Source organism: Puma concolor, chromosome C2 (assembly GCF_028749965.1).
Source record: "Puma concolor isolate L17-30 chromosome C2, mPumCon1.1.hap2, whole genome shotgun sequence".
In the NCBI taxonomy this organism is placed as follows: domain Eukaryota; kingdom Metazoa; phylum Chordata; class Mammalia; order Carnivora; family Felidae; genus Puma; species Puma concolor.
Window position 1 is genome coordinate 92,986,552 of NC_141675.1, and position 18,127 is coordinate 93,004,678.

At 32.8% G+C, this 18,127-nt stretch overlaps 1 protein-coding gene across 7 annotated transcripts in view; it reads right to left on the bottom strand.

Moving 5' to 3' along the window:
• The window catches only part of STXBP5L (syntaxin binding protein 5L), a 403,067-nt gene that overhangs the window by 265,642 nt on the left and 119,298 nt on the right, over positions 1 to 18,127 (bottom strand). For all 7 annotated transcript variants that reach the window (XM_086675312.1, XM_086675318.1, XM_086675315.1 and 4 more), the window contains exon 6: positions 1,457 to 1,591. In XM_086675312.1, the coding sequence (XP_086531438.1) occupies positions 1,457 to 1,591 (135 nt within the window). The remainder of the gene's footprint in view (positions 1 to 1,456; positions 1,592 to 18,127) is intronic.

An 18,127-nucleotide genomic window follows, 5' to 3' on the forward strand; every position in this document is an offset into this window, starting at 1 on the left:
TTACTGTTTGTACTAATGTTAAATTTGTATAAAAGTTTATAATTCAATCTCTCAAGTTTATTTATGTTTTTATCAATATCCTAAAACAATATTATGAAAGCAAACATTAAGTTCATCCCTATTTACCACTTCTATAGAACTGAGATTATAGTGGGAAAATCTTTCCCAAATAGCTAAAAAAGTAAATAATTTTTGGAAGACATAGTTGACTATAGGATAAACTTTTTTTAAAATACACATATAGAACATCAAAATATATATGAGTAAAATAGCTCATGCCAATTATGAATGAAAGCTGTAAGTCAATAGTAGAATGTAACTATCAAAGTAACTCTTCAGTAGTGTCATCAATCACTTAGTAACCACTCTGTGGAAAGCACCAAAATAAGCGAAGTATGAAGAAAAAGAAAGGAACAGTGAACAAAGATTCTGCCCTGGAGCAGCTCTTAATCTAATCAGGGATGAAGAATTACCATTGATAAAAGACCCATTAGGACATAATACAAAAGGAATATTGTAAGAAGATCATAATTAGTAATAACCTTTCCTATCAAGTAATATACAGTCACATTGAAACATTAAAAATTGGGAATGGTAGATTTATCATAAAGACCAGACTCAAGCTTCATAAAAATAGGCTGTTTTAATCAGAGCTTTGGAGAATTAATTATGTAACTTAGAATATATCTATACAAGAGAGAGAATGAGCCAGCCTCAAGTTAAATATATCTTATTAAGGACCTAATATGCACAGAACATAAACATTTATTAAAGAAAAATTTTTTCCTGATTAAGTGACCAGGAAAATTGTCCATGTATGTACCACAAAAAGATAACTTGGAATTCCACAAAGCTTCACATTTGGGGAATTTCACACTTTTACATGTGCATAAACTTAAATATCAATGCCAAAGTCAAAGTGGTAATTACCACTAACCACATATCCAAATGGATGCATATGTCAAAACATGAAAAATATTGATAAATTGATTCTCCTTAGAACTCTGAACAATATGTTAGGCAAATGAAGAATAAGCTACCACCAATAAAAAATATGTGAACTGATTATGGTTATTTTTACATAAAATGAAATGTGGTCACAATCCACTTGCCATTCCCATTGGAAGCAGCTATACTAAGAATGACAATAAAGAAATGAGACGATTTCCTGTATAACTTTTAGAATGAGTCTTAGCTTATTATCATCAAATTTTACATACATAACCCTTAGTTATTCAGAAACTCTTAAGTATTCAGAAAGGCTAAAATAAGAATATTTTAATACTACAATAATTTTAAGTCTGTACAGTTTCAAATTATTTTAGCTAAACTTTTCACACAAATTAATCATAAATTAGCTATAAATGTTTCAAATAACTCTGTAATTTGACATATATTTTACATAACCATGTGAAATATTTAAGCCAAATAAAGTGATATTCAAATTCAAACTTACAGCTCAATTGCCTTGTTCCACATGATAACATATCCAGAAAGAATGAAAGATTCAATATTTACAATATGTGTATTTCCTCTTTCTGTTCCAACATAGAGCCATTTACTCTGGAAAGGTAGATGACAGTAAGTAATTCTGAAAGAAAGAAAATTACAATTAAAATATCTAAATTTTATATTTGGTCAGCATTATATTTTCCTTATACTTATTAGGTAGCGATAGCTATATAAACAATAAAATTTACTATACACTCAAGTAGCATTTATTTACTAGCAGAGGATATAGGATATATAACAAGAGTACATCATTAAAAATAATTATGATAATAATAACAACTATTTAATAAGTATCTACCATGGACATTAACATATATTGTTTCTAATTCTGAAAAGAGCACTCCAAGACAGATAAATATTTCTATTTTACACAGAGGAAACTGAGGCCAGGAATTTTTATTTTTACTTGCAGAGGACTGACACCTAGTAAGTGGCAAAACTGGGATTCAAATATACTCCTATCTGATTGCAAAATTAGCATATTTATACACTGGTCATTTTTCTTCAGTAATATTCACTTCAAATAGAAATTAAGTACATAGGAAACAAATTTCAGTTAGAGTATTTGTAGCTTTGTCTGCATAAGATCATAAATTATTTACTATTTATTCAGATGCTTGGAATCTAATTAGTATAAAGAAAACTTATAAGGTCAGAGATCTACCATACTATTCCTTTGGGCTTTTTTATTCTGCTTTTATCTTCACAGTAGGTTTTCTGACCAATTCTGGGAACCTGTTCTATAGCCAACACAACCATGACACCTATAAATAAAATATGGGAATTTACCAGAGCCTTCTATTGACAGTGTATCACTCTTTAGTTTTGCCTATTCAGGCTCCTTAATCACTCTTAAAATGACAAGGGAGGTAAGTTCATAGTTATCCATTGTCAGAACTTATTATTGAATCATAATATTTCCTAGAATTCACTCAGAAAGAGAGCTGGTAAATTGTTAGAAGAACAGGACAGAATTCTGATGCCAGGCAGGCAGACCAATACGGGGGGAAAAAAAGGAATGTGAATGGTAAATTCCCCCCAAAATTCTATTTCATACCTCTTTTTTATATAAGACTAAACATCCAGTCTGTTGAATTTATATTCTCAGTCTGGTTCATTGAAGTATTCAACAGCCTACCTCTCTAAATCAAAATGTATTAAAAAGTATTCTGCTAAAAAAAAAAAGTATTCTGCTAAAAGCACCTTGCACATTACATCCAAAAATCTAGAAATCCTGCTATCATATATGTACTTACAGTTAATTGGCAATCTAATTGAAGTGTAACCTATATTATATTGGACAAGTCTGATTAAAACCTAAAGTCTAGAAGTGCTATTGCCAAGGAATATTTAATAATGTCCCACAGGAAATAATATGATGGTCATGTTTCTAGGCAATGAAGGATCTATTTCAAATTCAGTGTAAGTGGAAAAAGGAAACTCATTTTAAAGAGGATTTAGATTACCCTTTCTGAATCACAGAGTTGAAAAAAACACTAATTTAACAAAAGTAAACAAAAATTTAGTAGTTCTAGTAGATAAAGTTTCAATATGACCTAGTCATTTCCAAGGTTAACAAGAAAAATCTAAAAAGCGCCACGATTCAGTAATGAAGGCTGAAGCAAGAGGCAGAACTCTACTATAGAGAAAGTTTACAAGAATGATGGAATACATGAAAAAGACCCAAACAGGATTAGAAGTATTCTTTGAACCAATATTACTTTTCCCCTAATTCTAATTAACAAGAAACTAGACCTTTGATGAAAGAAGGGTTTCATCTTATGTCCCATGTCCAACTGATGGGTGGTGGTTAAACAATTGATTTTTTTCACAGGATTCCCAGACTTTATTTGAACCCAACAAAAAAGACTATGATTTATGTAAGTTGCTTGACATGGGTGAGGGAGAGGGCATGATTACACTTATGCTGTATATTTGATAACCCTAATAAGTGACTAATCAATACCTTATTCAATTTATTATATTTAATAGTTACACTTTCACTTGTAATGTATTTCCACCACCATAACCCGAAAGATGAAAGATTTTCTGTTATATAGGAACCCTGGAAAAATAATCTTATTACTATATCCATATTCACTATCATTCTCTCTAGTATATCATCTAAGACTTTGTTAGCCTTCCATCCATTTACCCATTAATTCAAATTTCACTAAATAATTCTTTATAAAAAGCACTGGCAGAAGACATGAATAGACACTTTTCCAAAGAAGACATCCAGATGGCCAACAGACACATGAAAAGATGCTCAACGTCACCCCTCATCAGGAAAATACAAATCAAAACCACACTGAGATACCACCTCACACCAGCCAGAGTGGCTAAAATGAAAAAATCAGGAGACTATAGATGCTGCAGAGGATTTGGAGAAATGGGAACCCTCGTGCACTGTTGGTGGGAATACAAATTGGTGCAGCTGCTCTGGAAAACAGTGTGGAGGTTCCTCAAAAAATTAAAAATAGAACTACCCTATGACCCAGCAATAGCATTACTAGGAATTTATCCAAAGGATACAGGAGTGCTGATCATAGGGGCACTTATACCCCAATGTTTATAGCAGCGCTTTCAACAATAACCAAATTATGGAAAGAGCCTAAATGTCCATCAACTGATGAATGGATAAAGAAGATGTGGTTTACATATACAATGGAATACTACTTGGCAATGAGAAAGAATGAAATCCTGCCATTTGCAGGAACGTAGATATAACTAGAGGGTATTATTCTAAGTGAAATAAGTCAGTCAGAGAAAGTCACATATCATATGTTTTCACTCATATGTGGGTCTTGAGAAACTTAAAAGAAGGGGAAAAAATAGTTACAAACAGAGAGGGAGGGAGGCAAACCATAAGAGACTCTTAAATACAGAGAACAAACTTAGGGTTGATAGGGGGTGGGGGAAAGGGGAAAGTGGGTGATGGGCATTGAGGAAGGCACTTGTTGGGATGAGCACTGGGTGTTGTATGTAAGTGATGAACCACGGGAATCTACCCCAAAAACCAAGAGCACACTTTACACACTGTATGTTAGCCAATTTGACAATAAATTATCTTAAAAAATAAAAGCACTGTCCTTGATTACAACACATCTACTCTTTTTCCTCTCAAAACAATATGCCATTTAATTGGAGAGATAAGACAAGTAGATGAGTAAACAAAAATAAAAGTGTGTCTATTGCTATAAAGGATTCAAAGAATGGAGGAATTAATTCTAGTAAGGGCAATTAAGGAATGCTAAGGTAGAAAACTACATTTAAATTGGGCCATTATAAAAATAAAAGCAAAAATGAACTATTGGGGCCTTATCAAGATAAAAAACTTCTGCACTGGAAAGGAAACCATCAACAAAACTAAAAGGCAACCGACAGAATGGGAGAAGATATTTGCAAGTGACATATCGGATAAAGGGTTAGTATCCAAAATCTATAAAGAACTTACCAAACTCAACACCTGAAAAACAAATAATCCAATGAAGAAATGGGCAGAAGACATGAATAGACACTTTTCCAAAGAAGACATCCAAATGGCCAACAAACACATGGAAAGATGCTCAACATCACTCATCATCAGGGAAATACAAATCAAATCCACATTGAGATACCATCTCACACCAGTCAGAGTGGCTAAAATTAACAACTCAGGAAACAACAGATGCTGGCAAGGATGTGGTGAAATGGGAACCCTCTTGCATTGTTGGGGGAATGCAAACTGGTGCAGCCACTCTCAAAATATCAAAATTAGAACTACCCTACAACCCAGCAATAGTACTACTAGGAATTTATCCAAGGGATACATGAGTGCTGATTCATAGGGGCACATATACCCCAATGTTTATAGCAGCACTTTCAACAATAACCAAATTATGGAAAGAGCCTAAATATCCATCAACTGAGGAATGAATAAAGATGTGGTTTATATATACAATGGAATACTACTTGGCAATGAGAAAAAAATGAAATCCTGCCATTTGCCGCAACATGGATGGAATTGGAAGGTATTATGTCAAGTGAAATAAGTCAGTCAGAGAAAGATATCATAAGTTTTCACTCATATTTGGATCTTGAGAAACTTAACAGAAGGCCATGGGGGAAGGAAAGGGGAAAAAATAGTTTCAAACATAGAGGGAGGCAACTGAAGGTTGATGGGGGAAGTAGGGAGAGGGGAAAATGGGTGATGGGCTTTGAGGAGGGCACTTGTTGGGATGAGCACTGGGTGTTGTATGTAAGCGATGAATCACGGGAATCTACCCCCAAAACCAAGAGTATACTGTATACACTGTATGTTAGCCAATTTGACAATAAATTACATTAAAACTTTTTAAAAATTAAAAAATAAAGATGATGCCAAAATTTGAAAAACTAAACAAACAAATAAATAGGGCCACTATATTAAAAATCTAGTAACTCTATAGTTTGATATATGTGTTACATAATCATAATAAATAAAATCAATGTTTTCAAAGCTTGAAGAATGTACAGACCTTTAAAGTTTTTTGCTTATCTTCACTTTTCACTTACTTTTATAAATTCTTTAACTTATGTATAAAGTAAGATATAAATTCCTGATCCTTATGGTTTTTATATATACATAGAAAAATACAAAATACAAATAAAACTACATCTAGAATTCAAATTAATGACATTAGTTTATGTGACAGATGGATTTTTTTTTAAAGAAATAATTAACCTCACAATATGGATATGTTTGTGACTACACAAGTTCTTTTGATTTGGGATATATTTATTCCATGTTTTTCTTCTACCACTTGTCTATACTTGAACAGTTTTGAACTCTATTCCATAGTACATCATTACATACGTTTATAATCATTTTGCATGAATACATAATACATGTGCATAGTCTATTTCTATTATTTTATTAATCCATAACAATTAAAATAACACCATTTGGTGCCAACACAACCACAAATGCAAATTTAATTTCACATATGGCAACTGTGCGACAGTATTTTTGTATAAAATTATTTGTTCAAGTCACTCAGAATCTTTCCATTAATGTGATTATAAAAATAAAAATATTACAATCAGAAACTATTGTGGAAAATTCATAACTCCAAGTCTATGCCTATAGATCCTAATTTGAGAAACACTGTCAACACAAGCCAAAACTATATTTTAAGAAAGTTAAGTGGTTTAAAATTATAGAGACTTTGCTGTATGAAATTAAGTGGGAGATTTCAAGTTTGAAACTTTTTTCCCCTAAGTTCTAACATAGTTCAATTTTAGTCTTATTTTGTATCCAGATAGTAGGTAAAACCTCTACTATCAGGCATGATGACTCTGGCTCCAGTCCCTTCTATAATATTTATAATTATGCTTTACAACCTGGTGATACTCAGAATCAGGTGTATTCTACATATTAAAAATACAAATGCCACAGAGAGGAAAGTTCAACAGTTCTGAAGTAAATCTAGCAATATTGTTTTAAAACTCTTTCTGGGTGGTTTTGATGCACAACCATAGTTAAGAACTACCAAATTATAGCAATAATTTTTAATCTTTATTATAAATAAATATCTCCTTAAAATGCATATTTTCACATTCAAGGGATAGAACATGTACTGATACTTTAACAAGTAACCTCAGTACTTGATATTCAAAATGAAGTCCATAGACCAGCATGAACATCATCTGGAAACTTAGTAGAAATTCAAATCTCAGGCCCTACCCCAGAATCAGAAACTACATTTTATGAGGAATACCCAGGTTAGTCACGTACACTTAAAGTTTAGTTACTACTGTTCTAGGTGATTCTAATATAGATAACCTATGACCAGTATTTATGAAATATTGTCCTGTGATTGAATGAATGCCATTATTTTACACTTAAAGTTTTAGGATAAGAACCTAAATTACTAAGTTAGTAATAGGATAGAGCCATATAGCTGCATAGTTCTCCCCAGATAGCTAACAGTGGTGATAAAAAGAACCACAACAACAGCCCAGGGAAAGAAACAGACAGCTACCCTAAGACTCCCTCAGCATATTGATTCAAAGACTGATACTTAGAGGAATTTTAGTGGAAAAACTAAAATCATATAAAAGAAAAAATAAATAATTAAAAATTCTCTAAGAAATAGAATCTGATAACATTGGATAACCTGTAGCCAGCTCAAATTCTAACACAAGAGACAAAATTAAACAGAAAACTGAAAATTTAGTTGAATTTCATACACACTCTTAATTAACTAACCAGATAGTAAAAAACTCACTCAATTTTGTTGCTTTAATTATTTATTGTAATTATTTGGAAAACTATCAAAAATAAGTCAAATTTTTAAAATAAGCCAAATCTTTATAGTTCCATAAGGAATAACATCATGATTTCTGGCAAATCCAAGTCTGAGAAGCTTATTCTCATTCTGCTACAGCAAAAGAAATAACATTTTCTACCTCCATTTAAAGTCACAGCATATTTTGGGGTACCTGGGTGATTCAATCGGTTAAGCATCCAACTCTTGATTTCGGCTAAGGTCATGATCTCATGGTTCGTGGGTTCAAGCCCTGCATCGCCCTCTGCACTGACAGTGCAGAGGCTTCATTGGGTTCTCTCTTCCCCTCCCATGCTCATGCGTGTGCGTGCTCTTTCTCGCAAAAGAAATGAATAAGCTTTAAAAAATAAATAAATTCATAGAACATTTCAACTTCTAAATGAAAGAACTGAGTTAGTGGAGGCCACGTGGGGAGCAGGTCAGGATGATAAAAATAGAAGTGGTCAGGATGATAAAAATAGAAGTAAAATAAGGAGTGATAATTATACCCTACCCAGCAGTTACAAAGTGTTTCTATCTCTGAAGATAGTAAAGGCCAACAGGGAAATCTGAATTTCTATTCCCATCTGTTAGTAACAAGATGACATCTGTCCTTTACTGCCAGAGTTAAAAAAACCTACCCCAAAAAGGTTCAAATAAGATCTACCATTTCATAACATAATATCCAAAATAACCAGTTTTAATAAAACATCCTTCATCATACCAAGAAATAGGAAATCTCAATTTGAATGAAAAAAGGCCAAGATACCAATACCAAGATGATACAGATGTTAGAAATCACTGATAAATATTTAAAAGAAGCTAACATAAAAATGCAACGAAAAATTATGAATGAAATGAAATTAAAAAATGGAAAGTGTCAGCAAAGAAACAGGAGATAAAAACCAAATGCAAATTTTACTACTGAAAAATACAACCAAGAAAATTTTAAAACCTATGGATAAGCTCAAGAGCAGAATGGAGGGCACAGAAAAAAGACTCAGTAAACTCAGAGATAAAAGAATAAAAATTATCCAATCTGAACAACAAACAGAAATAGATGTTTTTTTAAAAAATTTCAAGACTCAGAAACTTGTGAGATAAAAATAAAAGATCTAACAACCATGTTATCAGGGCTTCAGAAGGAAAGGAACAGAAAATGGGACTGAAAAAAGTAAAGATATCATGTCCAAAACTTCTAAATTTGGCAAAAAAAAACCCAAAAAACTCAAGAGGCTGAGAAAAACTAAGTAGGATAAACCCAAATAAATAAAATTAAGACAGATCATAGCCAATTATCTAAAAGAGGAAAAAGATAATATCTTAAAAGCAGCATAATGGAAATAAAACCGTAACTATCGGAGAAAATATTCCAATGATGGCAAATTCCTCACCAGAAAACCAGGGGCCAAAAGGAAGTAGAACACTGTTCAAATGCTTAGGGAAAGAACTATCAACACAGAATTCTATATTCTCCCAAAATAACCCCTAAGAATAAGGGAAAAACCAGTATATTATTAGATGAAGGAAGACTAAGAGTTTGTCACTAAAAGACAAACTCTAAAAGAATGGTTAAAAGGAGTTCACTAAACAGAAAAAAGATCAAAGACATTTTTGAATATCAAGTGTGAATAAAAAAACTACAGGGAGAGTAAAAATACAGTTAAATACAATATATTTTCCACCTTCCCTTGAGTATCCTAAATTATCATAGCCAAAGAAAAAATTATAACACAGTCTGATGTGGTTTTAAATACAGAGAGAACTTATTTAAAAGGAGGAAAGTAAAGGAAAATAAAGAAAGGAAATGTCTATACTTCATTCAAACTGAAAAAATGCAATAGCAGATTTTGATAAGTTGTTTATACATAATGAAATGTCTACAGAAACCATTAAAAAGTGAAATGATACAAAGAGATACACTAAAAATTATAAATAAATCAAAATGGAATTCTAAAATAATGTTCTATTAACACACAGGAAGGCAAGTAAAAAACATTTGAATGAAAAATAAAATAAGCAGACAAAAAATAGACAACTTAAGCACTAACATACCATAATTACATAAAATGTAAATACCAATTACAATTGGCAGAGTGAACTTAAAAACTGCTCACCTATATGCTGTGCACAAGAAACTCACTTGAATACACTGACATGGGTGGACTGAAAGTAACAGGAAGGACAAAGATACATCATATAAACATTACTCGAAAGAAAGCAGGAATGGGTGTACTAATACCAGATAAAAATGTAACAACTTTGGAGAATAGAAAGTGACCAGAGACAGAGAGGGACATTATGTAAAGATAAAAAGATCAATTCACCAAGAAGACATGGCAATCCTAAATGTGCATTTCCAAACAACAAGTTGCAAATTATGTGAAGCAAAAACCGAGAAGAGAAAAAAAGAATCCATGATGCTAGTGCATTTCAACACCTGTCCCCAGCAAATGAGCAAGGGTATAGAACTCAACACAACCATCAGTCAACAGGACCTAATCAACATTTATAGAATAATCTGCCAAACAACAGCAAAATATCTTGTCACCACAAAACATATACTAAGACACCACATTTTGGGCTAAAAAATAAACTTCAACAAATTTAAAATAATCAAGTCATATAGAATGTGTTCTCTAAATACAAAGGAATCACATTTGAAATCAAAAAAAATAAGAGAAAAAAATCTCCAAACACTTGTAACTAAGCAACACACTTCTGTTCTATGGGTCCAAGAAGTCATCACAAGGGAATTAAAAAAACACAAGAAATAATAAGTGTTGACACAGATGTGGAGAAAAAGGAACCCTCATGCACTATTGATGTGAATGCAAGCTGGTACAGCCACTGTGGGGACAAGTGTGGATATTCCCCCAAAAATTAAAAATATAATTATCATATGATCCAGTAATTCCACTAGTAGGTATTTACACAAATAAAACAAAAATATTAATTCAAAACCATATATGCACCCCCATGTTTATTGCAGCATTATTTACAATAGCCAACATATGGAAGCAACCCAAGTGTCCATTCATAGATGAAGGGATAAAGATACAGTGTGTGTGTGTGTGCGCGTGCACATGCACGCACTGGAATATTACACAGCCATAAAAAGAATGAGATCTTGCCATTTGCAACAACATGGATAGACCTAGAGGATATAATGCTAAGTAAAATAAGTCAAAGAAAGACAAATACCATACGATATCATTCATATGTATACTAAGAAACAAAAAAAAATGGACAAAGAAAAAATGTATAGAATTGTTGAATCATTATATTGTACACCTGAAACTAATATAACACTGTATATTAATAATACTTCAACAAAAGACATGTATGTTAAGCTCTTGGAAAAAAATATATTGAACTGAATGATGCTGTAAATACATGAAATCAAAACTGGTGAAACAGCTAAATCAATTCCTAGAGGAAATATATAGTACTAAATACTTACATTAGAAAAGAGAAAAAGTTTCAGGTCAATAACTAAGCTTCCACGAACCTAGAAAAATATTTTTCCAAGAACCTAGAAAAATAAGAGTAAGATAAACCTAAACCAAGTAGACAAAAGAAAACAATAAAGAGCAGAAATCAATGAAACTGAAAACAGAGAAGCAAAGGAGATAATCAATGAAACAAAAAGCAATTTCCTTGAAAATTTCAAGAAACTTGAAAAATCTCCAGCAAGATTGACAAGGAAAAAAAGACATAAAAGACAATTTACCAAATTAGGAATGAAACAAGGAATATCAATACAGATAAATAACAGCTCTATACAAATATATCCAACAGTGTATGTAGAATGGACAAATTCATCAAGAAGCACAAATAAGCACAATTCCCCATATCTGAAATAAATTAAATAGTCCTATAACTATTAAGAAAATTAATTGTTTTTTTAATTTCCAGAAAAGGAAACTTCAATCTCAGATAGATTCAATAGTGAATTCTATCAAACATTTAAAGAAGAACTAAAAATCTCTTCCAGGAAATACAAGAGGGAAACTTCCAAATTCATTCTATGAGACTAGCACTACCCTGATACCAAGACCAGACTCCATTACAAAAAAAAAAAAAGAACTACAGGGGTGCCTGACTGGCTCAGTAGGTTAAGCATCCAACTTCAGCTCAGGTCACGATCTCATGGTTTGTGAGTTTGAGTCCCGCGTCGGGATCCATGCTGACAGCTTGGAGCCTGGAGCCTGCTTCAGGTCTTTGCTCCTCCCCCACTCATGCTGTATCTCTCAAAAATAAATAAACATTTAAAAACTTACAAAAAAAAAAAAACAAAAGAACTACAGACCAATATCCCTGATGAGCATGGAGGCAAAAATTCACAATAAAATACTAGCAAACTGAATGCAACAGTATATTAAAAGGATCATTTACCACAAGCAAGTGGGATTTATTCCTGGGTTGCCAGAGTGGTTCAATACGTGCAAATCAATCAACATGATACACCACATTAATAAAAGAAAGGATAAGAACCACATAATCATTTCAATAGATGAAGAAAAAGCATTTGACAACGTACAACATCCATTCATGATAAAAACCCTCAACAAAGTGGGTTTAGAGGGAACATACTTCAACACAATAAAGGTTACCTATGAAAAACCCACAGCTAATATCACCCTAAATGGAGAAAAAACTGACAGATTTTCCTCTACAGTCAGGAAAGAGAAAGAGATGTCCCTTCTCACCACTGTTATTTAACATAGTACTCAAAGTCCTAGCCGCAGCAATCAGACAGCAAAAGAAATAAAAGGCATCCAAATTGGCAAGTCAAACTTTCACCATTTGCAGATGACATGATACTCTATGTAGAAAACCCAAAACACTCCACCAAAAAACCTGTTATAACTTATGATATATGAATTCAGTAAAGTCATAGGATACAAAATCAATGTTCAGAAATTCATAAAAAAAAGATGAAATGCTGCATTGCAACAACATGAATGGAGCTAGAGAGTATTATGCCAAGTGAAACAACTCAGTCAGAAAAGGAAAAATACACTTGATTTCACTCATATGTAGAATTTAAGAAAACAAATGAGCAATAGGAAAAAAAGAGAGAGAGAGAGGCAAACCAAGAAACAGACTCTTAACTATAGAGAACAAACTAATGGTTACCAGCAGGGATATGGGTAGTAGGATGGGTTAAATAGGTTATAGGTACTAAGGAGTATACGTGTTGTGATGAGCACAGGTGTTGTATGGAAGAGTTGAATCACTGTATTGTAGACCTGAAACTAATGAAACACTATATGTTAACTCACTGGAATTTAAATAAAAACTTAGAAAAAAGAATAGCTAATTGTATACTTTAAATATATAAAATTTTAATTTGCCAATTAGAACACAATAAAGCTTGTGGGGGCAGGGGGAATATGCTACACATCAGTACTCCTCATAAGGACATAAAAGTCCTTAACAAAATATTAACATACAATTGAACAGTATATAAAAAGGCCAAGAGGGGCTTATTCCAGGAATGCAAGGTTAGCTCAACACCAGTACATCAATGTAATTCACCATATTAACAAGCTAAAACAGAAAAGTAACATCATATCAATTGATGTAGAAATAGCATTTGACAAAATTCTATACTCATTAGTGATAAAAAACTATCAAAAATGGCATTAGAGTGTATTTTATCAATTTGATAAAGAGCAGCTACCAAAACCCTACAATTAACTCTACACTTAATGGTAAAAGACTGTTTTCCCCCTAAAAATCAAGAACAAGACAAGGATGCCTGTTGTCATCACTCTTCTTCAACACAGTATTGGAAATTCTATCCAGTGTAAAAAAGCAAGAAATGCAAATAACAGCATGTAGATCAGAAAGGAAGAAATAAAATGTTTCTATTTGAAAGTAATATGATGGTCAACACAGAAAATCCCAAGGAATCCCAAGAAACTCTTAGAACTAAAAAGTGAGTTCACCAACATTGCAGCATACATAACTCAATTGTGTTTCTATATAATAGCAATGAACATGTGAAAGGTAAAATTTTAAATGCAGTATCATTTAAAGGCATTCAAGATATGCTATACTGAGGTGTAAATATTAAAAAATCATACAACTTTTATGCTAAAAACTACACAAACCAGATGAAAGATCTAAGCAAACAAACATACAGTGTTCACACATTTTAATAATCAACATAGTAAAGATGTTGATTCACATTTTTATAAAACTCAGGCAAGATATTTTTGTGGTTTTATGGACATGCTTATTCTAAAATTTATATGGAAAGACAAAGGCACTAGAATAGCTAAAGCAATTGTGAAAAATAGTAAATAGGAGGAATAAGTCCACCCCATTACAAAACATAATACAGAGCTACAGTAATCAAGACTGTGTGACATTGTCAGAAAGACAGACATACAGATCAATGGAACAGAAGAGAGAACACGGAAAAGTAAACCCACTTAATATGTCCAACTGACTTTTGACAAATATACAAGGCAATTCAATGAGGTCAACAAAAGATAGTATAGAATTGGGTATCTATTAAGACAAAAATAAATCTCTACCAGAACTTTAAATTATACAAAAATTAATACAAATCACACATTTACATATAAAATATAAAAATTTACCAAAATAAAATAGGAGAAAATCTTTGGGATCTGGGACAAAGCAATGAGTTCTTATATTTGATGAAAAAGTATAATCCATAATTAAAGAATTAATAAATTAGGATTCATCAAAATTTAAAACATTTTCTCTATGAAGAATTATGTTAAGAGAATGAAAATACAAACTATAAACTTGGAGAAAATATTTACAAATCACATATCTGACAAAGAATTAGTATCGAGAATAAATTTATAAATTCTCAAAACCGAATGATTAAAAAAAACAAGCAAAAGCCTAACAAACTGAAAATCAGTTACTTCTATTGGACTTCGGGAAGAATCAAAGTCTCAGGACAAACTACAACACAAAAATCTTTATATAAGAAGGAGTTTTTAGGGAAACCAAAAAACAAGAGAGACAAAATATCAAGGACACTAAAGATATGTGAAGCCTCTAACACTTAGAGCTACAGCAAGCATCATTACAGCCTTGCTCCTTACAACATAAAAGTAAAACCTCATACTTAAGTTCTATCCACCTTGATACCTATTATCCAATAAACATGTCCAATTTACAGCAAAAAAAAATACATGACATGATAAAAGGCAAGGAAAAATTCTGAAGAGACAAAGCAACACCAGAACCAGATTCAGATGTGACAAAAAAAAAAAAAAAAAAAAAAAAAAAAAAACAAACAGAATAATTAGACAAGTGATTTTAAATAACTATGACTAATATTTGAAGTGCTCTAATGGAAATAGGAAACAACATGCAAGATGGATAATGTAAGCAGAGATGTAAACTCTAACAAGGATTCAAATAGAAATGTTAGATGTTAAAATAACTGTAAACAAAATGAAGAATGCATTTAATGAGCTCAAAAATACAGTGGACATGGCCAAAAAAACAATCAGTAAACTTGAACCAAGTTACTAGAAACTTGCCAAGCTTAAATACTAAGAAAAAAGAAAAGAACAGAGTATCTAAGAACTATGTGACAGTTTCAAAAGATATACATATAATTGGAATACCAAGAGAAGAGAAAATGAGAAGATATATGTGAAGAAATAATGACTAAGAATCTTCCAAAATTAGTGACAGACACAAAACCACAGATCCAAAAAGCTCAAAGAAGACCAAAGAGAATAAATATATAAAATCTACACCTAGGCATATCATATTCAAACTGTAAGAATAAAGCCAGTGTCAGGGGGGAAGCCCACCTACCTACATAACCTATAGAGAGAGAAAAAAAAAAAAGAGTTACAGTGGATTTCTCATCAGAAACAAAGCAAAAAAGAACAGAGGGGAGTGAAAGAATTGGTTTTGGGGGTTCAAAAAAAAAACCTCACCAACCTAGATTTCTATATCCAGAAAAATTATTCTCCAAATGTGAAGAAATAAAAATATTCTCAGAAAAGTAACAACAATAATAAAACGGGGAATTCTTTGCCAGTAGAGCTGCCTGGCAAAAGTGTTAAACATTTTTCAGGGAGATAGAATCTACATTTAAAAGAAGAGCTTGAGAGAAAGAATAAGTAAAGGTAAAATAACAAATTTTCTTTTTCTTAATTGAGCTAAAGGATAAGTATTTGCTTAAATTAATAATAGCAACAATGTACTGTGTACTTATTGTAAATAGATGAATTAAATGGCAACAATGTCATAATGGACTGGAGGGATGATTTGAGAATAATCTCTTATAAGCTACCTTCACTACCTATAAAGCAATATGTATTATTTGAAATTTTTATTGAGATATAATTGCCATATAACATTGTGTAAGGTTGAGGTATACAAGGTGTTGGTTTGACACATTTTTTTAATATTGCAATATGAGTACTACAATAGTGTCAGCTAACACCTTTATCATGCCACATAATTATTTCTTTATTGTGTCAAGAATTGTTAAAATCTAAACAATATCCCCTGAATTCCTATATATACATATACATATATATCACATCTTCTTTATCCTTTTATCCATTAAAAAAACCTAGGTTATTTCTGAATCTTGGCTAGTGTGAATAATGTCACAATAAACATGGGTGTGTAGATGTCTCCCCAAGGTAGTGATTTCACTTCAGATGTATATCCAGGAGTGGGATTGCTAGATCAAATTTGCAGTTCAATTTTTAATTTTTTTAGGAATCCCCATAATGTTTTCAATAATGTCTGTAATAATTTACTTTCCCACCAATGGTGTATAAGGGTTCCCTTTTCTCCACACCCTCTAGAACATTTGTCATCTCTCATCCTTTTGATAAAGGCCATCCCTACAAATGTGAGGTGATGTTATGGTTTTGACCTGCATTTCCTGATGATTAGCAATATTGAGCATCTTTTCATATTATCTGTTGGCCATTTGTATCCTTTTTTTGGAAACATGTCTACCAAGTCCTTTCCCCATTGTTAACTGGATTTTTGGCTTTTCTGCAATTGAGTTGTATGCATATTGCATATATTTTGGATATTAGTCCCTTTTCAGATACATGGTTTGTGAATATTTTCTCCCATTTTCTAGGTTGCCTTTTCAATTTATTGACTGCATTTTTTGCTGTGCAGAACCCTTTAGTTTAATATAGTTCCATTTATTCATATTAACTTTTCTTGAGGTAAAATTGGTATACAATTGACCCTTAAACAATGAAGGAGATAGGGATGCTGACCGCCCCCCCCATGCAGTTAAAAAACCATGTATAACTATTGGCTTCCCCAAAACTTAACAACTAATAACCTATTGTTGACTAGAAGCCTTACCAATAAGATAGTCATTTAACACATATTTTGTATGTTTACGTATTATACACTCTACTCTTACGATGAAGTAAACCAGAGGAAAAATGTTATTAAGAGGGGTGCCTGGGTGCCTCAGTGTCTTAAGCCTCTGACTTCAGCTCAGGTCATGATCTCACTGTCTGTGAGTTCACCCCGCATCAGGATCTGTGCTAACAGCTCAGAGCCTGGAGCCTGCTTCATATTGTTTCTCCCTCTCTCTCTGCCCCTTCCCCCCTCTTTCTCTCTCTCTCTCTCCCTCTCTCAAAAATAAACAAACAAAAAATTTTTTAAAAGAACATGTTATTAAGAAAATCATAAAGGGGAGGAATTAGGATGGCAGAGTAGTAGGAGGACCCTAGGCTTGCCTGATCCCTCAAACACAGCTAGATCAACATCAAATAACTTTGAACACCTAGGAACTGATCAGAGGATTAAGAGAACAATCTACATATCTTGAGTCAGAAAACATGGCAAGTACCAGTGCAGAGATATGAATTGGGGGAGAGAAAAAGCCATATTGCTGCAGAAGGAAGGGAGTCCTTTTTGCAGAGTAGAAAAGGAGAGTAGCAGAGAGAGTAGCACATAGGGTTTGCACAAGAAAAGCAATCCCCCAAAACCATTGACTGGGGAATTGGGAGGCACTATTGCTAGTTATTGTAAACAGCAGAGCCCAAATTTAGAGGTTTTTAAAGTCCACGTCATTCGCCGGAGTCAAACCGGTGGGCAGCTGTGCTCCTGGAGAGAAGTAGGGCAGAGGCCCAGAAGCAGACAGCAGAGAGCCTGGTGTAGAGATCCCCTGGTTTGCAGTGGGAGAGAACTCTCTGCCTCCTGGTATGCATTTGGAATAGGGTATATTGCCTCTGCAAGGACAAAAGACCCAGCTGACACCTTTGAGGGCAGTTCAACAGCAGGGGACAGAAGCATGTGCAGAGGGCAGGTAACCTGGCAAT